This window comes from Saccopteryx bilineata, chromosome 12 (assembly GCF_036850765.1).
Source record: "Saccopteryx bilineata isolate mSacBil1 chromosome 12, mSacBil1_pri_phased_curated, whole genome shotgun sequence".
NCBI classification, from domain to species: Eukaryota; Metazoa; Chordata; class Mammalia; order Chiroptera; family Emballonuridae; genus Saccopteryx; species Saccopteryx bilineata.
Genome location: NC_089501.1, coordinates 43,689,263 through 43,717,152, shown reverse-complemented (window position 1 = coordinate 43,717,152; position 27,890 = coordinate 43,689,263). Strand labels below are relative to the sequence as shown.

General features: G+C 41.9%; 1 protein-coding gene across 4 annotated transcripts in view; it reads right to left on the bottom strand.

Moving 5' to 3' along the window:
- PCMT1 (protein-L-isoaspartate (D-aspartate) O-methyltransferase) overlaps window positions 1-27,885 on the bottom strand; it is a 49,220-nt gene extending 21,335 nt beyond the window's left edge. For 3 of the 4 annotated variants that reach the window (XM_066248048.1, XM_066248045.1, XM_066248047.1), the window contains exons 1-5: window positions 27,587-27,832; window positions 13,170-13,274; window positions 11,559-11,590; window positions 2,718-2,822; window positions 380-500 (exon numbers count right to left, since the gene is read on the bottom strand). In XM_066248048.1, coding sequence (XP_066104145.1) covers window positions 380-500; window positions 2,718-2,822; window positions 11,559-11,590; window positions 13,170-13,274; window positions 27,587-27,830 — 607 coding nt within the window. In that variant the 5' untranslated portion in view covers window positions 27,831-27,832. Of the gene's footprint in view, window positions 1-379; window positions 501-2,717; window positions 2,823-11,558; window positions 11,591-13,169; window positions 13,275-27,586 lie in introns of all 4 variants that reach the window. The other variant, XM_066248049.1, reaches the window with a different exon arrangement.
- Between the last annotated feature and the right edge of the window lie 5 nt (window positions 27,886-27,890).

Genomic DNA, 27,890 nt, shown 5'->3' with positions numbered 1-27,890 from the left:
AGCAGACCGAGTAACCCCTTGCTTGAGCCAGCGACCTTGGGTCCAAGCTGGTGAGCCTTGCTCAAACCAGATGAGCCTGTGCTCAAGCTGGCGACTTCGGGGTCTCGAACCTGCGTCCTCGGCCTCCCAGTCCGACGCTCTATCCACTGTGCCACCGCCTGGTCAGGCTACTTTAGTATTCTTAAAAAGCAACGGAGAACGACCTCAACAAGGGCATTTTCTGAAATAGTTAACAGTCACGTCAGCCATGGTCAAGGTAGAACTAGCATAAAACTTTCAAGTAACTGTTTTCCTTACTTAGTGCTTAAAAGAGAATGGTTTAAAATACTGTAATTAACTCTGAGTATTACTTGAATTTTTTAAGTTTTCTGATACTCACCAACCAGCTGCACTCTCCCTGAAGACAACAGCAGCGGATCATCCTTTCTGACATTATTTACTGAGTCATCTACTAGCTCTTTAATGTGGTCAATTCCTACGACTTTTCCACTAGGTCCAACCTGGAAAGGAAAATAATTCAATAGCTCACTGGTCTAAATATGTCTTTCTAAAGTGTCATTAAAGTGCTTCCTTATGTAAAATCATATTCTGCACTGAGAGAGGAAGACAAACAGCTTAAGCTGCCAATTAGATGACAATAGGCTTACTATAAATTATTTACCAAATATAACTTTCTCAACTATAACCCGCAAATGCATAATTATTATTATTATTATTTTCTTTTTTTGAAGCTGGAAACGGGGAGAGACAGTCAGACAGACTCCCGCATGCGCCTGACCCGGATCCACCCGGCACGCCCACCAGGGGCGATGCTCTGCCCACCAGGGGGCGATGCTCTGCCCCTCCGGGGCGTCGCTCTGCCGCGACCAGAGCCACTCTAGCGCCTGGGGCAGAGGCCAAAGAGCCATCCCCAGCGCCCGGGCCATCTTTGCTCCAATGGAGCCTTGGCTGAGGGAGGAGAAGAGAGAGACAGAAAGGAAGGGGGGGGGGGGGTGGAGAAGCAAATGGGCGCTTCTATGTGCCCTGGCCGGGAATCGAACCCGGGTCCCCTGCACGCCAGGCCGACGCTCTACCGCTGAGCCAACCGGCCAGGGCCAAATGCATAATTATATTTCAGTAATTGTAAAGCTAGAATAAATTATAAAAACTTGTAATACTAAAAGAAATGTTACCATTTTTCAGAAATAAAGGACCCTGATGGAAGACTTAACTGCCAATATTAAATGATAGTTAATGTAATGGTTTTTACTTAACTTAAACCTAGAAGTGTGACTTGAAATATAAAAATGTTACATAATAACATTTTATAAGGATTTAAATAATTTTATAGAGATTCCTACACCTGATTCTACTGCCATTTTGTGTAAAGTATAAAATACATAAAGATGTAAAAATGTAAATATTGTAGAAAATTTTAAAACAATAACGACTTTGATGTCAGACTATCTGGGTTCACATCTAAGTTTCATTGCTTGCTTATAACTGTATAACCTTGGCAAGTTATTTTATGAATCAGGTTCCTTAGGTATAAAATGAGGAGTGAAAGGTACATATCTTATAAATGATGTGAGGATTAAGTAAGAGAATATAGAAAAAGCATTTAGAACACTAGCATGTACTATATGTATGTATGAAAAACATTAATTTAAATTACCATCATTTAAAAAAAGATATCTCAGAAATTTAATGACTTTTTAAAAATAAAATTTCCTCTGAAACCATAAATATGTCAAGTATAGAAAATATTTCACTAAATATTGTTTCTAAGCTTTGGGAAAAAAGGCCCTAACATCACATTAGTGAGGGCTTCACTTTTACAAAATAAGCAAAAAGTACTGAACAAGAACTCTCTGAATCTTTATTATATACCGGACACTGTTCTGGATGCTTAAGATACGTCAAGGAGAAAGACGAAACTGGAACTTGCATGCTAGTGGTGTGCTGATTATATCTTCATAGCAAGTTAAATGGATTCTAGTCCAAGATGACTGCATAAATCCCAACTTAACTAAACCAAACCTTCCAACCTGGCCTCCAGAGACAAGATTGTTCCTAATCACCTCGATGTGATTATCTGAGCACAGATGAAGCTCTCTGTCCTCCAGGTGCTTGTGGGGCCTCCACACGTTCGCTCCCGTGACTTAACCAAATAAGCCCCGCTGGCAGACACTGAAGTACAACTAACAAGCCTTTCCTCAGAGCACTTTTCTTAATGTAGAGGAATGTCCACCCTCATTCCTAACAAACCTGCAGGAGTCTTTAGATAGCAGACTCTACTCTTTTCTGCCAGATGAGAACTTGGAAGAATATAGCCTGGGAGCTACTGGCTACCATCTTTTTCTAAAAGATGACAAGAGAAAAGCCTACATGTGGAGAAAGCAAAGCCAAAACAAAAGCCACAGAGAAACCCACTGTCGATAATAACATCTGATCTTCCGAATCCAGCCACACGAGAAGCCAGATGCACCTTCAGATGTTTCCATTACATAAACCAAACAAATTCCCCTTTAGTTCTGCCAGTTTAGATAGAATGTCCTGTCATTTCTAACAACAAAAAATCCTAGTGATATATATTTCAACTGTTATCTTGGTAAAATTAAAAAAAAAAAAACCTTCAGAAACAGCTACTGAAAAATCTATATACATAGAGCCAAATCATATATAAGACACGTAAACTACACTGTTGTTGGGGCCAGAATGAAAAATAAAGGTCTTACCATACGTGCAAAACATGCAGTAAGGATTCCACTTCCAGATCCTACATCAAGAGCTTTGGCCCCTTCGTGCAGCTGATCATATAGAAGTTCTAGTGCATATGCATGCTGCCAAGAGAAACAGAAGCAAATGTGTTTTTTTAAGACTATAAAATATATATACCATGGCATATAAAGAAGATTGCTAACTTCACACCAGTGTTACTCTTGTCACCTACCAAGACAATGAAAACGTATAGTACTTATATCTTACACAGGAAATACATAAGAAAATCCTCAGTTTGATTAGATTCTTACATTTAGTTAAAATGTTTCAGTAATTTTTTATCTCCAGTGTGTGAATTTTTAAAAGTTAATTCATTCCGAATCAAAAGTTACAAAAGGATTTACAGAGAAAAGTCTACCCCACCCCTCTTCCAGCCAGCCCCTTCCCCAACCACTGTCACTCCCTAATGGCAACGATGACCAGTTTCTTGTGATTCCTTGCGAACATATCCACTCCATACATATATAAGCAAATGCATAGATATTCTTTCCTTTATTACAGTGGTCCCCAACCTTTTTTGGGCCACGGACCGGTTTACTGTCAGAAAATATTTTCACGACCAGCCTTTAGGGTGGGACGAATAAATGTATCACGTGACCAAGACAGCGTCAAGAGTGAGTCTTAGACGGATGTAACAGAGGGAATCTGGTCATTTTTTAAAAATAAAATATCATTCAGACTTAAATATAAATAAAACGGAAATAATGTAAGTTATTTATTCTTTCTCTGCGGACCGGTACCGGTCCACGGCTCGGGGATTGGGGACCACTGCTTTATTATATCCTGAAGAAACTTTCTTATCAATACTTAACCAACCTGTTCATTTATTTTTTATGGCTGAGGAATATATCCTTGTATGGATGTATTATAATAACAAACATCCCTAATGAGAGATATTTAAGTTAGTTCCAATCTCCTATAAAAAAATAGATAAAATCATCTTAAAAGGTACATCTGTAGGATAATAGACTTGAAGATGTTTATGAATACAGGCCCAAAAACCTGGTCATCTTTTAAAGTATATCTATAGGATAAATTCCTACAAGTGGAATTGAGCAGGCCAAAGGACATATAATTTTATGTTCACAGGATATATAAATTATAAATCCAATAAAATCATAATGGTTACGCTTTGTACCAAAGCAAGAAATAAAGCCCAGTCTGCTGGAGCTTCTTTATAAACTTACATTCCAGAGCTTTTCTAACATATGAGGACAGAACTAAATAACGTTATTTCAAAAGCTGACCTGGCATGTCTCCTAAAATTTTGAATATGATTCTGCAGCAATAAAACATTCACTACTAGATCCTGGTTGATAAAAATACACGTCCATGAATCCACAGTGAAAATAAATAAATAATGTACATACAACGATACATAAACAGAGACTAAGGGGAAACTGTTCCCAACTAATAAACATAGAAAAAACGATAAACTTAGAAAATCACTTGGCAAACCATTTCAGTAACAAATAAATGACTCCAGCAAAAATTGTAAGTGAATGCTATAGCCAGAGATTATCACTTGAGGAGTAACAACAGTGTATTTATTTACACAATCTCAAAGTGTTTGCCCAGGACCCTTACTATAAAAGGGCAAACTACAACTGTACAGTGGGGTTCAGAAAGGAACTTCTCAGTAGAGAAACCTAGTTGACAGCACCTTAATCGGATGGTCCAAGTTCACATCACCAAGGGGACAGGACACATCACAGCACATGACACGAGCTAACATATATCACTCTGGAATATTCCAGGCAAAAATGCACAGCCCATATCTAATCGTGAGAACACAGCAGATAAACCTGAATTGAGACATCCTTTAAAATAATTGGCCTGTATTCATAAACATCTTCAAGTCCATAAAAGAAAAGATTGAGGAACTTGTCCAGACTAAAGGAGACTAAAAGACACAGCAATCGAATGAAATTCATGATCTGCAATATTCTTTTCCTAAAAAAGGTATTTAGTAGAGCAATTAATAAAATCTAAATAAGGTCTGTAAGTTGGCTAACAGTATTGTGCTAAAATATTAGCACAGGAAATTAGCACAATTTCCTGATTTTGATAACTGCACTATGATCATTGAAAGAATGTCCTCTTTTATTTTTTTAGCACGCACACAAGAAAGGAGAGAGAGGGAGAGAGATGGACAGACAGAGAGGAAGGGAAGAGATGAGAAGCATCAACTGGTAGTTGTAGCACTTTAGTTGTTCATTAATTGCTTCTCATACATACCTTGACCTGAGCCAGTGACCCCTTACTTAAGCCACTTTGGACTCAAGCCAGCAACCTTTGGACTCAAGACAGCAATACCACGCTCAAGTTGGCAAGCCTGTGCTCAAGGCAGATGGGCCCATGCTCAAGCCAGAGACCTCCAGGTTTCAAACCTGGGACCTCAGCGTTCCAGGTTGATGTTCTATCCATTGCGCCAACCTTGGTCAGGGCAGCTTATTATAATTATTATGTGAGAGGAAAGGAAGCAGAGAGACAGACCCCACATGCACCAGGCCTAGGAGCCACCCATAAGCCCCCTACGGGTGATGGTCTGCCCATCTAGGTCTGTTGCTCTGTTGCTTGGCAACCAAGCTATTTTTAGCACTGCAGGCAGAGGCCTGGGAACCATCCTCAGTGCTGGAGACCAAGTCCCTACAAACCAATCAAGCCATGAGGCAGGAGGGGGAGAAGGGGAGAGAAAGAGAGAGAGAGAGAGAGAGAGAGAGAGAGAGAAGGGGGAGGGGGAGGGGTGGAGAAGGAGATGGTCGCTTCTCCTGTGTGCTCTAACCAGCAATTGAAGCTGGGACATCCACATGCCAGGCCAATGCTCTACCACTGAGCAAACCAGCCAGGGCTTTTTTTTTGGTTTTTAAAGTTTATGTTTATAATTATGAAAATTTTCATACCTACCGAAAAACTGGAAATACAATGAACACATTCTTCTCCTCAGATAGAGTCATCAACTGTTTATATTGTCCAATACTATTTTACCAAACCATCTGAAAACAGGTTATAGAGGCTTTGGCTGGGTGATTCAGTGGATAAAGCATCAACCCACCCTGGCCGGTTGGCTCAGTGGTAGAGCGTCGGCCTGGCATGCAGAAGTCCCAGGTTCAATTCCTGGCCAGAGCACACAGGAGAAGCGCCCATCTGCTTCTCCACCCCTCCCCCTCTCCTTCCTCTCTGTCTCTCTCTTCCCCTCCCGCAGCCAAGGCTCCATTGGAGCAAAGTTGGCCCGAGCACTGAGGATGGCTCTATGGCCTCTGCCTCAGGCGCTAGAGTGGCTCTGGTTGCAGCAGAGCATCGCCCCTGGTGGGCGTGCCGGGTGGATCCCGGTTGGGCACATGCGGGAGTCTGTCTGACTGCCTCCCCATTTCTGGCTTCGGAAAAATACAAAAAAAAAAAAAAAAAAGCATCAACCCAGTGTGCTAGGGGTCACGGATTCAACCCCTAGCTAGGGCATGTACAGGAAACATGGAACTAAGTAAAACGAGTTAATGCTTCTCTCTCTGTCTCTCTCCCCCATCACCCCTCCTCTCTCTCTTTCTCTCTTGCAAATCAATGGGAGATTTTTTTAAATAACATAAAAATAAAAACAGGCTGTAGTTATCATGATACTTCACTCCTAAATACTTCAGCATGCATCTGCTATTTCTCTTTGCTCCTCACTTTGTTTCTCTTTTAATACTTTTAAGATCTACACAATAAATGATCACAACTGCTTGCCCATATAATACAATTTTATTCTACTAAATCCTTGGTCAGCAACCAAAGGACACCATATAATTATCATTCGTATATGCTTACACACATATAGATGTACTGTGTGACTACATATACACACATACATATACACGCTTTCTTTATTAAGAAACATAGGTTACTCAGAAAATGTAAGTGATTAAGAATTCATCCTGACTGGAAGGAAATTCTGATACAAGCTATGACATGAATAAACCTTGAGGATGTTATGTTCCGTGAAACAAACTAGTCATGAAAAACAAAGACTTATGATTCTACTTATGAGCTACTGAGGGTAGTCAAATTCATAGAGACAGAAAATGTAATTCATGCCTGGCCTGTGGTAGCGAAGTAGATAAAGCGCCGACCTGGAATGCTGAGGTCAGTGGTTCAATACCCTGGGCTTGCCCAGTCAAGGCACATATGAGAAGCAACCACAAAGCAACTAGGAGTTGATGTTTCTCGCTCCTCCCCCACTTCTCTCTCTCTCCTCTCTTTAAAATCAATAAATAAAATCTCTAACCCCAAAAAATAAATGATGGCTGTCTGGACTGGGAAATGGGGAATTATTTTGAAATGGGTACAGCATTTTATTTTTTCAAGATGAAGAGTTCTGGAGACTGCACAGAAATGTCACCGTACTTAACATCCCTGGACCCGTACACTTGAAAAATGGTTAAGATAGGGGTGGAGAACACACAATGTAATACATACAGATGATGTATTATAAAATTGTACACCTGAAACCTATATAATTTTGTTAACCAGTGTCACCCCAATAAATTCAATAAAGACAAGTAAATAAGATAAAATAAATGGTTAAGATGATAAACTGTAAGCTATATACATTACATCACTATAAAAAATTTTAATGCATCCATTTCAACAATTAACAGGCAAATAATCCAAGTAAGAAATGGAAAGGGGCCCTGGTAGATTGGCTCAGTGGTAGAGCGTCGGCCTGGTGTGCAGGAATCCCGGGTTCGATTCCCGGCCAGGGCACACAGGAGAAGCGCCCATCTGCTTCTCCACCCATCCCCCTCTCTTTCCTCTGTCTCTCTCTTCCCATCCGGCAGCCAAGGCTCCATAGGAGCAAAGTTGGCCCAGGCGCTGGGGATGGCTCTAAGGCCTCTGCCTCAGGCACTGGAATGGCTCTGGTTGCGACAGAGCAACGCCCCAGATGGGCAGAGCATCGCCCCCTGGTGGGCGTGCCAGGAGGATCCCGGTCGGGTGCATGCGGAAGTCTGTCTCTGCCTCCCCGTTTCCAACTTCAGAAAAATACAAAAAAAAAGAAATGGAAAGGGATTTGAGCAGACATTTCTCCAAAGGAGCTATACAAATGGTCAACAAGCATATGAAAAGATGCTCTGCATCATTATCATTAGGGAAATGCAAATCAAACCACAATGAAATACCACTTCACAGCTACCAGGATGAATAAAATAAATAAAACATACAATAACAAGTGTTGACAAGAAGCAGAGAACTTGAAACCCTCATACAATGCTGGTAGGATGGGTGGTAAAATGGTGCTGCAGACTGGGGAACAGTTTGACAGTTCTTCAAAATGGTAAACACAGCCTGACCAGGCGGTGGCACAGTGGATAGAGCGTTGGACTGGGATGTGGAAGGACGCAGATTTGAGACCCCGAGGTCGCCAGCTTGAGCGTGGGATCATCTGGTTTGAGCAAAAGCTCACCAGCTTGGACCCAGGGTTGCTGGCTCCAGCAAGGGGTTACTCAGTCTGCTGAAGGCCCCCAGTCAAGGCACATATGAGAAAGCAATCAATGAACAACTAAGAAGTTGCAATATGCAACGAAAAACTAATGATTGATGCTTCTCATCTATCTCCATTCCTGTCTGTCTGTCCCTGTCTATCCCTCTGACTCTCTCTCTGTCTCTGTAAAAATAAATAAATAAATAAAAATTTAAAAAAATTATAAAAAAATGGTAAACACAGAATTACCACATAACCCAGCAATTCCTAGAAATATACCAAAGAAAACTGAAATATATGCACACACAAAAACCTGTACGTTAATATTCAAAGTAGCATTAATCATAGGAGATAGAAAGTAGGAACCGCCCAAATGTCCATCATCTGACAAATGAATAAACAAAACGTGGTCTATCCTTACAATGTAATATTATTCAGTAATAAAAAGAAATGAAGTGTAATGCATGCTTCAACATAGATTAACATTGGAAATATTGTGCAGAATATCAAAAGCTAGTCACAGAAGGCTATGTGTTGTATAATTCTATCTCTGTGAAACGTCTAGGGTAGACAGAGAAACAAAAGGCAGATTAGTAGTTGCCAGGACTTGGGAAGAATGTGGGATGAGGATGGACTGCTAATGGGTTCAGAGTTCCTTTCTGAGGGGATGAGAATGTTCTGAAATGACTATACACAGTGGTGATGGTTGCACCACTCTGGAATAGACTAAAAACCACAGAATTGCATATTTTATATGGGTGAATTATAGTATGTGAATTAAATCCTAATAAAACTATTCATTTTTGTTTAAAAAAATGCATCAATCTTTCATTTTAAGTAGTAATTCAAAGTGCCTGAAAGAATCTTAAAGACTATAACTTTTTAAAAAATCATTAATTTCTTTGAATAGGTAATGCATACCCATGTTTGTTTGTTTGTGGGTGTGTTTTTAAAAAGGAGACGGAAAAATGCTGACAGCATACAGAAGGTACGGAGTAAAAAGCAGGTCTCCCCTCCACTTCTGCCCCTCCTCCATAATACGTCATCTAATTCCCTGCCACCGAAGAAATAAATATCTTTTAGCTTTAACACCTGTAGGAAAACACGTGTGTCCATATCTGTGTACAGTTGATTTTGTATATAAAAGAAGACTCTAAATATACTTCTGCACTGTTATTTTATACTTAATGTGTCCTGAAGATCTTGCCATATTGATACTCATAGAGCTTCTTCATTCAGAAGTTTCACAGTATTTCACTGTACAGATATATATATATATACTATGATTTGTTAACATCCTCTATTCGTAAACAATTAGTGATTACTATAACTTTTTTGTTATTTTAAATAATATGCCAATGATTGTCTTTCAATCATTTTGCACTTGTATAAATATACTATGGGATAAATGTCTTGAAATGAAACTGGAAAGTCTAATGTATATTTCCCATTTTATAGATATTGCCAAATTGCTTCAATAACACTATCAATGTACTCTCTCACCAAAAAAAAGTATGTGACTGCCAGTTTCCCCCAAACTTAAAAATGTTTTAATTTTTCAATTATAGTTGATTTCAATATTTTATTAATTTTGGGCATATAGCATAGTGGTTAGACATTTATATAACTTACTAAATGATCCCTCTATAACAAGGTATCAAACTTTTTAATTTCTGATTACCTATCCAGTGGTTGAAAAATGTTATTTAACAGTAGTGCTAATTGGCAATTTATTAATCATAAGTGAAGATGACATCTTTTCATTTGTTTAAATGCCAAAGTCATTTATATTTCTTTTTTTATGAACTATTATTCTTATACTTTGCCTATTTTCCTTTGGGCTTACTAGTCTTGTATTTATCAATTTGTAGGATATACCTGTACACATATATACAAATATATGGGAATTTGACCTATGCTGTCTTATGTATCACAAACATTTTCCTCAGTTTTTCTTCTTTTAAATTTGTCTATCACATAATTTTTCAGAAATCCTAAATTTTTATGTTGCAAAATATGTCAGGATATTTTTTCCAAATTATAAGAAAAAGTTTATTTAGAAAGTTGCAGAGGTGGCGGAAGTGAGCCCGCTGGGCTGCGTGGGCTCAGGAAACAGGTTCCAGACGCAGAGGAAGGGCCCTGGGAGCTCGGGGCAGGAAAGGCGAAGGGGACGCCCCCGGGGGAGCAGGAGGGCGGGAGAGGCTCGGAGCACTCCAGAGCCCCCAGGAAAGGGGGGGGGGAGCAGGAGGGCGGGAGAGGTTCAGCACACTCCAGAGCCCCAGGAAAGGGGGGGAGACAGGCACAGGCGTCCTCCCGAGAGCAGAGCACACTCAGGTATTTTTTTTTACTGTCAGGTTTTTCTGAATGGCTTCTTAGTCTTTTGTCATGTTTTAAAAAGGCATTTCTATTCAATGTTTATACATAGTTTTCCTATATTTTTCTTCCAGTGTAACTATCAGTTCACTGTGAATGTATGTGTAGAACCTGTTTTAGTACAAAGAAGGCTCTAAGTTTAAATAGGAGCTTCTCCAACCTGAAATACTTGTACTCAGAAGAGCTTTTTTTTTAACCAAAACCAACAGAATACACATTCAAACAACTGACATTTAAAACCCAAGACAATTCCTAACAGATTAAAAATGCTAGATAACTTAAAACAGGTCCTTCTAAATGTCATACAGCTTCAGAGCTGCTATATTTCACCAGTCCCTAATGAATTTTCCAAATAAGATCTGAATATTCAATTTGAGATTTCTATAATATGTCCGTTGTTTAAAATATACTCCCTTAATTAAGTCATCACTAAATAACCTTTTATATCCAGATTTGACATGATTAGATACTAATGGCAACCACCAAAAACTCTTTTTTTTGTATTTTTCTGAAGCTGGAAACGGGGAGAGACAGTCAGACAGACTCCCGGCATGCCCACCAGGGGCGAGGCTCTGCGGCGACCAGAGCCACTCTAGCGCCTGGGGCAGAGGCCAAGGAGCCATCCCCAGCGCCCGGGCCATCTTTGCTCCAATGGAGCCCTGGCTGCAGGAGGGGAAGAGAGAGACAGAGAGGAAGGAGGGGCTGGGGTTGGAGAAGCAAATGGGCGCTTCTCCCATGTGCCCTGGACGGGAATCGAACCCGGGTCCCCCACACGCCAGGCCGACACTCTACCGCTGAGCCAACCGGCCAGGGCCAAACCACCAAAAACTTTAATGATAGTTTTTACCAAGAAGAGCTCCTTCTATATAACTAAAAGTTTAAAATTTTCTTTAAACCATTTTTACTAAAGAAAATGATCTTTAAGGGAAAATGTGACCCATTAGTACCCAAATGAGCAAAGTTAACTTACCATGTGTGGAGCACTGATTGTTGCTTGAAAACCTGCAAAAGAAGAAGAAAACTACTGATACACTCAGCCGTAAAAACATACCAAATACTCCATGTCATTCCTTCCCTAACATCCATAAATTACTCTTCATAATATTTTTCACTTTTATGACTGCAAGAAAATAGAACATTTATTTTGTACTTTAATGTCATGCAGCAGTTAAAACTAGGAAATCCAATCATGCCGAAGGCTACATGCTCATCTACTACAACGACCACTATATTTAAAGATTTCTTTTCCTGCACAGTTGGCTGAGAAAGGAAGAACTTCAATAAACTGAGCTGGTAAACTTATGACTTGTTTTCACTTTGGATTTATAAAAAGAAAATAAAGTTTCATGTAATAGGTACACAATCTATTTGCAAAATTAACTTTTTTTTTTTTGTATTTTTCCGAAGCTGGAAACAGGGAGGCAGTCAGACAGACTCCCACATGTGCCCGACCGGGATCCACCCAGCATGCCCACCAGCAGGTGATGCTCTGCCCATCCGGGGCATCGCTCTGTCGCAACCAGAGCCATTCTAGCACCTGAGGCAGAGGCCACAGAGCCATCCTCAGCGCCCGGGCCAACTCTGCTCCAGTGGAGCCTTGGCTGCAGGAGGGGAAGAGAGAGACAGAGAGGAAGGAACGGGGGAGGAGTGGAGAAGCAGATGGGCGCTTCTCCTGTGTGCCCTGGCCGGGAATCAAACCCGGGACTCCTGCACACCAGGCCGACGCTCTACCACTGAGCCAACCGGCCAGGGCCTCTATTTACAAAATTAAACTGCTTCATATTTCTAGCAACTTAAAGAAAAACAGAGCAGCCAGCAACAAAGTAGTTTAAGAGACTAATAAACCACTTGAATGTATTCTTTATACTATCACCTGGTGAAAAGTCACACAATCTTATTTGTAAGTTTTCCTTTTTTTTTTCTTTCAGGGTTGCTTTCTCAAAACTTATTTACCTGCTTCTGCACCTGAAGCAGTTTTCACTGAGCGGTGGTAGCAGGTGCCTTCGGGGTTCAGAAGCTCCCCAGGATCTCCTCTGCTGACTGTCACCGTGCTCCAAAAGAGGAAAGCGTGGCAGCTGGCCGACACAATCCCGAGGCGCTCGAAGCCTCAAAGGCGCCCGCTGCCAAGGCTCAGCAGTTCAGCAAAACCTGCTTCAGGAGAAGGAGTTAAGTATGGAACTTTCTAAAATCAAGCACAAGGCAAAAAGTTCAGGGTGAGTGAAGCAGACGTCAGTAATAACTTAAGCACACTTATTTCCTTCAGGATTGATTTTTAAAATGGATGCCAAGAGAAAAAAACAACCTTAAGGCTCCTAAAAAAGACTCAGCACTCAGCTTAAACTGTAAATTTTCATTAAAAATATATGTTAAGAAACACTGTTTTAAAAATTCTTTATACACAGTATATTATATATTTGAGAAAATAGGAAAAATGCTTCATATACATATAACATTTTATTAAAAAGGCACAAAATTCAAAACAGCAAGGTAACAAATATGTGTGTCCCAGTTTATTTTATACTTACAAAAATTACAGAATAAATGAGTAAAAATTGTGACATTTTCAGAACTCCAAGCTTACCTATTGATTGTGGAGAATCCATATAAGGGTTACATTTTGCATAATGGGAGCGGTCAGTAGCCAGCATTACTTCAAATACTTTGTCTGTCTTGATGATTCCATTTTCTGAAATGAATGAGGCAAATATTTTAAGCAGGGAATAAAATGATCAGATGTATTTGAGAATCATTACTTTGGCTGCACTGTACAGGTTGGGTAGAAGTTGTTTCAATAGCCTGGATAATTGCAACCTGTTCTTTAATGATGACAATAAGAATTAAGAAAAGTAGAAGGATTTGTATTATATTTGGTAGGGACTAGGGTGGAGCATAAGCAGGTTTCCAGGTGTTCATATGGAAAATAATACAATAATGAATTAATAATAATACAAGAATAAACTGTTTAGCAAACTCCTAACTGTAAACCTACTTTTGCCCAGCCCTGTATATACCTGACTAGATTTAGAAGAGAAGGTGGTGGTGGTGATGGTGGTGATGAGGATGCTGGCAGTGGCGGGGTAATGGTGAGGTGTCATATATTGAGTTGAGAAATCCCAGAAAAGGCTCAGAGTTAAGGAGGAAAAGGATAACTGATTTACTCAGGGGCCATATACCACACAAATGGAGATATTCAGTAGTCAGCTGAACATACGGAACTGGGGCTCTAGGATAGAGAAATGGATTTCTAGTTAGACAGATGGCAACTGAAGCAATGGCAGTGAGCTAAAGTGGCCAGAAAAGGTCACACAGAGAAGAAAAACAAATGTAAGCATTTAAGAGATATGCAGGCCCTGGCCGGTTGCCTCAGCGGTAGAGCGTCGACCTGGCGTGCAGGGGACCCGGGTTCGATTCCCGGCCAGGGCACATAGGAGAAGCGCCCATTTGCTTCTCCACCCCCCCCCCCTTCCTCTCTGTCTCTCTCTTCCCCTCCTGCAGCCAAGGCTCCATTGGAGCAAAGATGGCCCGGGCGCTGGGGATGGCTCCTTGGCCTCTGCCCCAGGCGCTAGTGTGGCTCTGGTTGCGGCAGAGCGACGCCCCGGAGGGGCAGAGCATCGCCCCCTGGTGGGCAGAGCATCGCCCCTGGTGGGCGTGCCGGGTGGATCCCAGTAGGGCGCATGCGGGAGTCTGTCTGACTGTCTCTCCCCGTTTCCAGCTTCAGAAAAATACAAAAAAAAAAAAAAAAGAGATATGCAAAGGAAGTGGAGCCTTCAAAGGTTAGGACAAGGAACTACCACAGAGCTGGATGAAAATCAAGCAGATTAACTGACAGAGCCCAAAAGAACAAATTCTTCAAAAAATACAACAAGGTCAATACAGGGGTTCCTCGGGTTATGACAGTTCCGTTCCTACAACAGTGATGTAACCCAAATTTTGGTATAAATTGAAACACACCCTAGCCTAAATCACTTACCTATCCTAACACAGTTGTAAAATCATAATCTAGAACATAAAAACACAACTAAGCCACAGAAAAAGAATATTTCATATTCTTCTGCTACATACAACCAACGCTAGTTCGCCCATGAAGTCCATAAGTACAACACTAATGGCGTAAGCCGAAATACTCATGTCTCAGTTATTTTTAAGTTTTTATGAAAGTGAGCGTCGTTAACCTCGAAATGTCATATGTCAAGACTGTCATAACCTGAGAACCCCCTGTAATGTATATATTTGCCTCCCCCAACTCTCAATTCTTTAAGCTTAAATATAGTATGTAAATTTAATAACCTTCACTGTACCATGTATACTGTTAATTTTCCAATAAAGCCCTTATTAACTCAGTCAATATGTTTAATAACTGTCTAAACATACCAGACACAATGCTGTAGCTTCGGATTATAAAATAAACAGACAGCATAGTTCCTGAACTCAGATATAAAATCTGTAAGATTAAATGTGTCATCTTGACTTTAACAATTCAGAAATAAAACTTTTTAACCCAAACAGGCTTAGCTAAAAACCAATAAATTTTACAGTTTAAATGGATGAATGATATAGTACAGAATTAGACTTTAGAAAAGCAGTTAAAAGAATTAGTAGAACTAAAGGTGGCAACCAGAAGCAGCACTATTTTGGGGGACAACAGATAAAACGGAAAGGTTGCTGCCTCTTTTTTTTTTTAACTATTTATTTATTTATTTATTTATTTATTTATTTTTCAGAGACAGAGAGGGGGATAGACAGGGACAGACAGACAGGAATGAAGAGATGAGAAGCATCAATCATTAGTTCTTCGTTGAGCATTGCGACACCTTAGTTGTTCATTGATTGCTTTCTCATATGTGCCTTGACTGCGGGCCTTCAGCAGATCAAGTAACCCCTTGCTCAAGCCAGCAACCTTGGGTCCACGCTGGTGAGCTTTTGCTCAAACCAGATGAGCCCGCGCTCAAGCTGGAGACCTTGAGGTCTCGAACCGGGTCCTTCCGCATCCCAGTCGGACGCTCTATCCACTGCACCATTGCCCCGTCAGGCAGGATGCTGCCTCTTGAAGTGGCAATGAAGTGAAAGAAAGAAAATGAAAGATCCTGCAGAAACATAAGAGCAACAAGATAGCCAACTCCCCACCCCCTTTCCCCCTCTACCATCAATACCATCCATCACCCACTAAAGAAACTGCAAGTTGGCCTGGCCTGTGGTGGCGCAGTGGATAAAGCAGGGGTCAGGAACCTTTTTGGCTGAGAGAGCCATGAAGGCCACATTTTTTTTTTGTTTGTTTTGTATTTTTCCAAAGCTGGAAACGGGGAGGCAGTCAGACAGACTCCCGCATGTGCCCAACCAGGATCCACCCGGCATGCCCACCAGGGGGCGATGCTCTGCTTATCCAGGGCATTGCTCTGTTGCAACCAGAGCCATTCTAGCACCTGAGGCAGAGGCCACAGAGCCATCCTCAGCGCCCGGGCAAACTTTGCTCCAGTGGAGCCTTGGCTGCAGGAGGGGAAGAGAGAGACAGAGAGGAAGGAGAGGGGGAGGGGTGGAGAAGCAGATGGGAGCTTCTCCTGTGTGCCCTGGCCGGGAATTGAACCCGGGACTCCTGCACACCAGGCCAACGCTATACCACTGAGCCAACTGTCCAGGGCTGAACGCCACATATTTTAAAATGCAATTCGTGATAGCCATACAACTACCCGGGTATGTTACGCATTATCCAATAAAAATTTGGTGTTGTCCGGGAGAACCGCTATAATTGGCTCCAGCCACCCGCAACCATGAACATGAGCGGTAGGAAATGAATGGATTGTAATACATGAGAATGTTTTATATTTTTAATGTTATTATTTTTTTTATTAAAGATTTGTCTGCGAGCCAGATGCAGCCATCAAAAGAGCCACATCTAGCTCGCGAGCCATAGGTTCCCGACCCCGGGATAAAGCATCTACCTGGAATGCTGAGAATGCTGGTTCAAAACCCTGGGCTTGCCTGGTATGGGAGTTGATGCTTCCTGCTCCACCATTTCTCTCTCTCTCTCTCACCTCTAAAATGAATAAATGAAAAAATCTAAAAAACAAAACAAAACTGCAAGTCATCATACCGACAAAAGGTGCTCTTGGACTGTAAAAATAGGGGGGGGAAAAAAAACTCCTTTCAAAGCTACTGTAAAAAGGAAACAGAAGGGGAAAAAAAACCATTTCAGCTGATGAAACAGAATCCAATATTTAAAACCATATTCTAAGATAACTTAGCAGAAAGCAAGTAAAGTATTGCTACTAATACGTTCAAATAGCTTAGTGACTTCTACTAATTACTCAAGATCATTCCTTTAAAAAAAAAAAGATTTTATTTATTCATTTTTGGAGAGTAGAGAGAGAGAGAGAAGGTGGGAGGAGCAGGAAGCATATGTCCCTTGACCAGGTAAGCCTGGGGTTTCAAACCAGTGACCTCTGTGTCCCAGGTTGACGCTTTATCCACTGCACCCCCACAGGTCATGCCCAAGATAATTCTTGAGTGATTCATTTACCCTGAAGTCAAATCAAATTCCAAGGAATTGATTCAAGGACTCTCCAGGTCACAGGGGCCTTAGAAACCATCAAGTCTAACTTCATAAATCAGCACCAAGACCTCTACTTGAAGAGTTCCACTACTCTAACTTGAGGAGTCCAACCACTGTAATTATCAGAACACTTACTTCCCTGTTAAGATGAAATCTCCCTGTTTTATAACTCACTTGCATGAACCCTTAGTGCTGTTCTCTCTCTGAAACCACAAATAATATACTGAATTTTCTATCCAGCCATAGCTTTTTTTTTTTTTTTTGTATTTTTCTGAAGTGAGAAACGGGGAGGCAGAGACAGATTCCCACATGCTCCCGAATGGGATCCACCTGGCAAGCCCACTAGAGGGCAATGCTCTGCCCATCTGTGAAGTCACTCTAGCGCCTGAGGTGGAGGTCATGGAGCCGTCCTCCTCAGTGCCCAGGGCCAACACTGCTCCAACAGAGCCTTGGCTGTGGGAGGAGGAGACAGAGAGAAAAGAGAGGGAGAGGGGTGGAGAAGCAGATGGGCGCTTCTCCTATATGCCCTGGCCAGGAATTGAACCCGGGACTTTCATATGCCGGCTGATGCTCTACCACTGAGCCAACCGGAGAGGGCCTCCAGGCAAACTTTTTTATATGATACATCTTAAGACATATCACAACCACTTCAAGCTTTATCTTTTTCAGGTTAACCAGCCTCATTCAATAATTCCAATTATTTATTAGTTATTAAAACCATCCTCATATTCAATAACTCATTCTTCTCTAGATGTATACTTGAAGTGTAAGATCTAAAATCAAACAACCTGACCTGTGGTGGCACAGTGGATAAAGTTTTGACCTGGAATGCTGAGGTTGCTGGTTCGAAACCCTGGGCTTGCCTGGTCAAGGCGTGAAAGACGGCAAGCAATGAACAACTAAAGCAGGGGTCTCAAACTCAACTCAGCATGTGGGCCGCAGAGCAAGATCACAGCCGTTTGGCGGGCCGCACTAGGTCTACAAAAGGCAACTGTTACGCAACACTTTTCTCACTGCAGTTGAAAACAAAAAAAAATCAGTACAACAAGCACAATCGTACATGCAGTTTACTCAGTGTCACAAAACGACCAGAAACTGTAGTTCGCATCACAACTGCTGTTAACTAAGCTAATATCTAGCTAGGATGCTAGAGAAATGAAAAATACAAGTAGGCCCCTAGGCTTACTTAATTTTATCCAAAATATTTTGAACTTCATGGATTAGTCTGCGGGCTGCACAAAATTGTTCGGCGGGCCGCATGCGGCCCGTGAGTTTGAGACCCCTGAACTAAAGCGAAGCAACTATGAGTTAACACTTCTTGATACCCACCCTCTGTAAAATCAATAAATAAAATCTTTTAAAAAATCAAACATATTGCTCCAGGCACATTCTAAAAATCTAAGTAAATTAAAGAAGTTATTTCCTTTATACCAGATATTAATGTATTTCTATCATACTCATGAGTTTCTTTGGCTGCTTTCTTTTTTTTTTTTTTTTTAGAGAGGAGAGAGAGTGAGGGAGAGAGAGAGACAGAGAGAGAGAAGGGGGGAGGAGCTGGAAGCATCAACTCCCAAATGTGCCTTGACCAGGCAAGCCCAGGGTTTCGAACCGGTGACCTCAGCATTTCCAGGTCGACGCTTTATCCACTGCGCCACCACAGGTCAGGCCTTTGGCTGCTTTCTTAGTCTACAGCGCCCATCTGTTCCACCCAGCGGTGGCTCGATTGGTTTGAGCGCATGGGCCATAGGCACGGAGGATGGCTCCATGGAGCCTCACTTCAGGCACAAAAAATAGCTCAGTTGCGAGTACTGGTCACAGACAGGGGTTGCCAGGTGGATCCTGGTCCAGGCCATGTAGGAGTCTGTCTCTCTACCTCCACTCCTGTCACTTGGAAAAAAAAGAAAAAAAAATAGGAAAGATGCCTACTAAACCAAGCTACATTTACTAAGATACTAAATAATTTTCCCATTTTGGGTTATCTGAACTTTACAACTGCCAGTGCCCTGAAATATTTCTGGCAAACAGCAAAGTAATTTAATGTTTCACTCCGCGTGTACAGACTTAATTATGAGTAAACATGCAATTACCATCAGGCCTTCTGAAATAGTGAACAGCTTTAGAACCACCCATACCTAACCTTCCTGCATCCTAGGGAGCCAGGATCCTAATTAAATAATTATAATGTTGCCTCAAATATGCAACTGATACAGAAAGTGGTAAGAAGGCTGGGCAGAAAAGTGACGTAACAGAGAGCAGTACACTAGGAACATCAGTATAATCTGTAGAAAGGACCTGAGGGGAGGACAGCTGAAAGCATGACGACCAACCAGACACTGGAGCTGTATCACCAAGAACCTAGGCTAGGAGAGTATCAATGAAAATAGTGAAAGGGATGGCTATAAAAGGCCACCTGTAGGAACTACAACAGGTCCTTGAATACTGTCATTTCGTTCAACAGCATTTCATTGTAATGTTGATAAGAAAAAAAATTGATTCCTGCTGACTCCAAGGTCTGGAGTTTGCACATTCTGCCCACATATCATGGTTTCCCCCGGTCCTCCTCCTCCCCCCACATCCAAAGATGTGCACATTCGGTTCACTGGCATGTCTACCTTGTCCCAGGCTTTGTGAGCGTGGGTGTGCACGCGCCCTGTGAGGGAAGGGCGTCTTGTCCAGGGTGGGGTCCTGCCTTGCTCCTGAGCTGCCAGGAGAGGCTCTAGCCACCCAGGACCCTGAATTGGAAGAAGCAGGTTGGAAAATAATGATCTTGTTTTTATTAATCTTAATATATGTATAGCTCGTATTTATCTCAGTGTGTAATACAGAAGTTTTGGGGTCTTCATTTAGAAGTTCGGTGATGTTTAAGTGAGCAGAAATATGGAATATAATTCTTGTTTATATCTGTCTACGTTGGAACTGGTGTCGATATGTGTTGCTTTACTTAGTCTCAGTTTCCAAGAACCTATCAATATAACTGATGTTAAGTGAGGACTTACTGTATTGAGTTAATGTGATGACAATCTGAAAGAATCAATGACTAAGATTTTTGATCTGGGAGAACAGAAGAATGGAAGCAACCCTTGGAATCCTCACAAAATAAAATATTATAGGAAACTCTAAAATATAGATAACTTCTGCGGTTCTCTCCTAAAATACACACACACAAGTGATTTCATACAATCCATGATGCAAGTACAATTACAGAATCTTGGTTTTAGAAGCATCTTTAGAGATCTAGTGTAAAGTCAAAGCTGATGACAAATCTCTTCCACAATATTCCTTATAGCGAAATGATCAACCATTCTTTGCTTTAAGATATCCAGTAACAGAAAACTATTTTTCAAAGCCAACTCTTCGATTGTCAGGATAGCTTTGTGAATACTTATTATAATGAGCCAAAATCTGCCTCCCATTTGTCCCGGTTTGACCCTCTACTACATGACATTTCTTCAAATATTTAAACACTAGCGCTCTCTCATTGCTATACCAAACAACCTCAAACCATCAAATCATTACAGAAAATGCTGACACCTTTGTCATCTTGATCACCCTTGTTTGATAATCTTTGGTGTTTAACTGCTACTCGTAAAGCGTACTGGCCTGAGCTAAATGAATTACTAACAAAAATACATGATCAGCACAATGCAACTAAGATCACATTAAATAGAATGCAATACAATGTAGTACCTAGATCTAGTGTTGTTCAACAGTACTTCTTATGACCATGAAAACGTTCTACGTCTGCACTGTCCACCAGACAAGCCACTAGCCTCATGTGGCTGCTCAGCTCTTATAATGTGGTTAGTGTGGCTCATTTTAAAACTTCACTTAATTTTAATTAATTTAAAGCACACACTGATATTAAAAATCCCCCCACAATCATATATATTAAGTTGTAGTCAATGCACTATAAGTTTACTTTGTACTATGTACCCCTAATACTGATTTTAAATAAGTTAAAATATGAAGGTATATTTCATATTCTAAATGAAGCCCCAAATTCTGAAAATAGTCCCTTAGAATTTTATCAGCTGGTTATATTTGGGCCCTTGGATGCACATGATAAAAGTAATAGAATATTCTCTTTTCCATAGTTATGATACTAGTGGCTAACAAAAAGCTCCAGAATTTTAAAATAATTTCAACTTACTTGCAGAAATAAAAAAGGAACAAATTATCATAATTCTTACATATTCAAATATCTACTAAAGGTATCCACTTAAATGTCTTATATACATCTGAAACCTAACTAACAGCCCCAAAATAAACTGCTCTCCTACACTTTGTTGCACATACCCTCTCCCCACGCACACACAGATTGCTGCTGCTCACTCACTATTATTTCCAACTAAGAAAATGGCTAGTCACTCCAAGCTGCCCAGGCCTAAAACCTTGGTGACGTATCGTTGACTCCATTCTTTCTCCCACACCCTGAATCCAAATCTAGCACTTGCTATTTTCTCTGCCTGGAATGCTCCTCACCCAGCTCTATCTGCATGGCTTGAATTTCTTCCCTGCCACCAAATCTTTGCTCAAATGACACTTTAGTGAGGCCTCCTCCCCTACAACTGTGAACCTAATACCCCACACTCCCTATCCTCCTTCCTTTTATCACTTGTCATGTGACATACATTTTATTTGTCTACACCCATTAGAAGTAAGGTACAAGAGAGAATGGATGTTTGATTTGTTAACTGCCATATCCCTAGTGCCTGGCATATAGTAGACAGTCAAATATCAGTTGACTGAAAAATTTTATATACATTAAATCAGGGGTCCCCAAACTATGGCCCGCGGGCTGCATGCGGCCCCCTGAGGCCATTTATCTGGCCCTGCTGCACTTCCGGAAGGGGCACCTCTTTCATTGGTGATCAGTGAGAGGAGCACATTGACCATCTCATTAGCCAAAAGCAGACCCATAGTTTCCATTGAAATACTGGTCAGTTTATTGATTTAAATTTACTTGTTCTTTATTTTAAATATTGTATTTGTTCCCGTTTTGTTTTTTTACTTTAAAATAAGATATGTGCAGTGTGCATAGAGATTTGTTCATAGTTTTTTTAATAGTCTGGCCCTCCAACAGTCTGAGGGACAGTGAACTGGCCCCCTGTGTAAAAAGTTTGGGGACCCCTGCATTAGATGCATAAAATAACATGATCAATGATGCAAAGGAAATATATGTAAGTAGAAGTAACTAACATGTTAGGACAGTGGACTGAATTTTTTGAGGTAAAAGAACAATCGGCCTGACCAGGCGGTGGCGCAGTGGCTAGAGTGTCAGACTGGGATGCTGAGGACCCAGGTTTGAGACCCAGAGGTCACCATTTGAGGGCGGGCTCCTCTGGCTTGAGCAAAAAGCTCACCAGCTTGGACCCAAGGTCGCTGGCTCAAGCAAGGGGTTACTTGGTCTGCTGAAGGCCCGCTGTCAAGGCACATATGAGAAAGCAATCAATGAACAACTAAGGTGTCGCAACGAAAAAACTGATGATTGATACTTCTCATCTCATCTCTCTCCATTCCTGTCTGCCTGTCCCTATCTATCCCTCTCGATGACTCTCTCTCTGTCCCTGTAAAAAAAAAAAAAAAAAAAAAAAAAAAAGAACAATCGTTAGCCTGACCAGGTAGTGGCGCAGTGGATATAGCGTTGGACTGGGGATGCGGAGGATGCAGGTTTGAAACCCCGAGGTCGCTGGCTTGAGTGTGGGCTCATCTGGCTTGACCATGGGCTCACCAGCTTGAGAGTGGGGTCACTGGCTTGGGCGTGTGACCCCATGGTAGCTGGCCTGAGCCCAAGGTTGCTGCTGGCTTGAGCAAGGGGTCTCTTACTCTGCTGTAGCTCCCCAGTCAAGGCACATATGAGAAAGTAATTACTGAACTAAGGTGCTGCAGTGAAGAATTGATGCTTCTCATCTCTCTCCCTTCTTGTCTGTCCCTAGCTGTCCCTCTCTCTGACTCTCTGTCTCTGTCAAAAAAAAAATACAGCTGACCCTTCAGCAATGGCCAGTTAGGGCCCCCCTCCAGTTAAAAACCTACGGATAGTTTTTGGCTTCCTCAAAACTTAGCTACAGCTGTCCCTCAGCATCCGTGAAGAATTAATTCCAGAAACCCCATCAGACACCAAAATCCAAGGATGCTTTGCTCAGGTCCTTTAATATAAAATGGACAATGCAATACAGTCAGCCCTCTGCATTCTCCGATTCCAACAGCAAATGGAAAATACTGTTTCAAATCAGTGACAGGAAGGGATGCCTGTATATTTATTGAAAAAAATCCATTTATAAGTCAACCCTTGAAATTTAAACACGTGCTGTTCAAGGGTCAACTATACAAGTTCTTGAGAGCCTGAGAATCTGTCTTAAATGGTTTTTAACAAGCTCTCCAGACGATCCAGGAGATTGTGAAGTATGCTTAAGTTCTAGACCACTTTCTAAACTAGTTAAGAGTAGCTGTCATCACAACATAACTTATGAGATATTATAAGATATACTATTACAGTCTAAAATAATCTAAAAATGGTATATCAACTATAAACTCATACACAATTATGTTTCAATTATAGTATGTTTATGAAAGAAAAATTCAGTATTTTCAATTATAATATTAAAACAAAATCAATCATGAACTTCATTTTGTGTGTGTGTGTGTGTGTCACAGAGACGGAGAGAGAGACAGAGATGACAGACAGGGACAGACAGGAAGAGACAGAGATGAGAAGCATCAATTCTTCATTGCGGCTCCTTAGTTGATCATTGATTACTTTCTCATACGTGTCCTGATGGGGGTGGGGGGCTACAGCAGAGCAGGTGACCCCTTGCTCAAACCAGCAACTTTGGGCTCAAGCTAGTGACCTCTGGGCTCAAGCTGGGGACCTCAGGATTTCGAACCTGGGTCCTGTGCTTCCCAGTCTGACACTCTATCCATTGTGCCACTGCCTGGTCAGACATGAACTTCATTTCTTAAAAAAAAAAAAAAAAAATTTGCCTGACCTGTGGTGGCGCAGTGGATAAAGCGTCGACCTGGAAATGCTAAGGTCGCTGGTTCGAAACCCTGGGCTTGCCTGGTCAAGGCACATACGGGAGTTGATGCTTCCAGCTCCTCCCCCCGTCTCTGTCTCTCTCTCCCTCTCTCTCTCCTCTCTAAAATGAATATATAGGCCCTGGCCGGTTGGCTCAGCGGTAGAGCGTCGGCCTAGCGTGCGGAGGACCCGGGTTCGATTCCCGGCCAGGGCACATAGGAGAAGCGCCCATTTGCTTCTCCACCCCTCCGCCGCGCCTTCCTCTCTGTCTCTCTCTTCCCCTCCCGCAGCCAAGGCTCCATTGGAGCAAAGATGGCCCGGGCGCTGGGGATGGCTCTGTGGCCTCTGCCCCAGGCGCTAGAGTGGCTCTGGTCGCAACATGGCGACGCCCAGGATGGGCAGAACATCGCCCCCTGGTGGACAGAGCGTTGCCCCTGGTGGGCGTGCCGGGTGGATCCCGGCCGGGCGCATGCGGGAGTCTGTCTGACTGTCTCTCCCTGTTTCCAGCTTCAGAAAAAAAAAATGCAAAAAATAAAATAAAATAAAATAAAATGAATATATAAAAAAAAAATTTTTAAAAAATTAAAAAAAAAGAAAAAAAAAATTAACACTGTAATTTTTTTCCTCTACCGGTTTGCAGATCCCTTTTCAAAAACTTCCTAAACACATAATCACATTTTAATCTTTTTCTAAAGATTTATTTATTTTTTTTTTATAATTTATTTATTTTTTAATTATTTTTTTTTATTATTTATTCATTTTTTAGAGAGGAGAGAGAGAGAGTCAGAGAGAGAGAGAGAGAGGAGAGAGAGACAGGGGGAAGGAGCTGGAAGCATCAACTCCCATATGTGCCTTGACCAGGTAAGCCCAGGGTTTCGAACCGGCGACCTCAGCATTTCTAGGTCGAGGCTTTATCCACTGCGCCTTTATCCACTGCCCTTTATCCACTGACCACAGGTCAGGCTAAAGATTTATTTAGAAGCCTTTAAGTTAGGAAGAATATAAAATAGTGAAATAACCATGAAAAAGAAAGAAAATTTTCAAATTTTGTGCCAAATGAAAATTTTACATGAACAGATAGTTCTATAATAAACTAATATATAAAAATTAAATCTTGCCTAGCCTGTGGTGGCGCAGTGGACAGAGCATCAACCTGGAACACCGGTCATTGGTTTAAAACCCAGGCTTGCCAGGTCAAGGCACATACAAGAAGCAATCATTGAACAACTAAAATGAATCAACTATGATCTCCCTCCCTCTTTCTTTAAAAATCAATCAATAAAAATCTTTTAAAAGATCTGCATTGCATTTTAAAAAGAATGAAATCTATGAGCTAGAATTACTTCAGCAAGAAGTTGAAACTAAAGTTGCACAAGTGTTACAAAAAAGGCTAAGCTATTACAATACTCTAATTTCCTCTTACCATAGAACTAATATAAAACTAAATATCTGATATATCAACATGTATGTTAAATATTTCTTATCAAATCTGCTGATAGAAAACATCCTCAGAAATTTCCGCTAGGAATAGTAATGCAATATATTAAAGTGATTATAAAACCACTGGGAAAAGATCTAGTCTTGGCTTACTACAAATTTGGCCCAAAAAGGAGAGACGTTAAAAGCCTGATTGATTACAAACTGCCACAGCCAAGTGTCTACTAAGATAACTTACTGGTGGAAAATTACTTAATCACAATTTGTGTACAGAATGTTTCAGATGTGTACATTGCAATAGCAAGCAGGTCATTTTAAGAAGTTTTACAAAAAATATTTACAACATATTGAGCTTATGGATAATCCATAGGGAACTTTAGTCACCTTAATATTGCCTCAGCATGTAATTGTCCCCTTCCAAATATCCTTTCACAAAATGAGTAATGACAATGCTTGACAGAATTTTAAAACCTAAACATTCTTCATTACTAAACAGAGACTACAATTTCCAAGTTAAAAAATTTTTTTTTCGTTGTTGTTTACTGACTTTAGAGAGAGGAAGGAAGAGAGAAATATCGATTTGTTGCTCTACCTATTCATGTACTTATTGGCTGATTCTTGTATGTGCCCTGACCTGGGATGAAACAGCACTGGCTATGCAGAAGACACTCGAACCACTGAGCTAGCTACCCCACAAGGGCTCTAAGTTTTAAATGTTGTTTTTTTTAAAAAAAGTCAAATGACTACTCTTAAGTCCTAAACATGTGCCAAACAGTGTTATTTATTTCGCACTCATTTGGTATTCCTAGCATAAATCCAAGGGTATAATGTACATTTAATTAGAATTTATGTCCAAAAAAATGAACGAAGTATTATATTAAGAAGTATTAAGTTCTTCGAGCAGATTCAGATACTTTTTTAAAAACGTCTCACAGGTTACAAGTTGAATTAGGAAACATGACAAACACATGAAAAGCTAACTAACCTATAAAAATACTACGTGTGAGGATATGATTATTTGCAAGTTAGTGGCAAAGAGAGTGAAATATATACATTATGACCAGAGTGAGCATATTACATACAGACTGCAGTCTTCCCAGTCTACCGACCAGACGGCCATAATACATCTCGATTTATAAAAAGTAAGTGACACAGCACTCGTCCCACCCTAAAATTACCATCAGAGAAAGAAATACAATAACTAAAGAAAAAGATATAAAGAAACTTCCATATAAGGCTTTTACAGCATATGGTAGTCCTGAAAGAAGTTAGAACAGTCCACAATAGTTTGTGTATCCCAGGATCTCTAAAGGTTCCTGAAAAACAAGTGTCTCAGCAAGAGCATCTCCCGATTATTTCTTCCTCCGCCCCCCACGAAGCTTTCCACTGGACAGCCGCCCCAGAAATTTCTCCCAGCATCCGCAATGACAATATTCTCATCTTCCCCTCCCTCTTCTCGCCAGTATCAGAGGGTGGCATCTCCCTCCAGAGGAAAAAACGGAGGGCGGGGGAGTAAGGATAAGAGAGAGAGCTTGGAGAGAGGTCGATTATGGAGGAGGAAGGTGAGAAGACGCGAGGGGACAGGGTGGAGATCCCTCGGCAGTGCCCAGCTAGGGCCTGGCCAACAGCTCCCCACCCCGAGTGCACGCCCCTCGCCCGCCGGTTCCGAACGATCAGCGGGCGAACTCAGTGACAGCCCCACCACCTGCACCGCGCCCCTTCCCCCCCACCCCCGGCTCCCGGGGAGAAGTCGGCTCTTGCCCCACCGGCAGCGACAGCGAGCTCTTCCTCTCCCCTTCCACTTCATGTCACCGATGAGTGACAGGTCCCCGGGTACGCGATCGCAAGCGCATGTCGTTCGGGACTACTGGTGCAACCCTGCGCCGAAGCCCCCCAGCGGCTCCGGCGCGGTACACAGAACGTTCCGGATGGCTCGGGGAGACCTGGTCCAGGCCTGGCCTGCCCCACTTGTCCCACACCCGGCAGGGGTGGCACTTACTGCGGAGATTGTGGATTAGCTCCGAGTGGCTGGCGCCGCCGGATTTCCAGGCCATCGCTAAGCACACCCGGAGCAAGTACAGAACCACCTTCAGCGCGGCGACGGTGCCCAGCAGCTTCCCCAAGAGTGAGACCACCTCCCACACGGTCACCGCCCCGCTCGCGTCCCCGCCGTTGCCGCCGCTGTGACTACCGTCGCCACCGCTGCCGCCACTCGCGCTCCCGGCATCCCCCGCGGCACGCATGCGCTCTACGACGCCGCGCGGCCTCGGGTGCGGTTGGGTGGGGCCGGAGGCGGGGGTGGC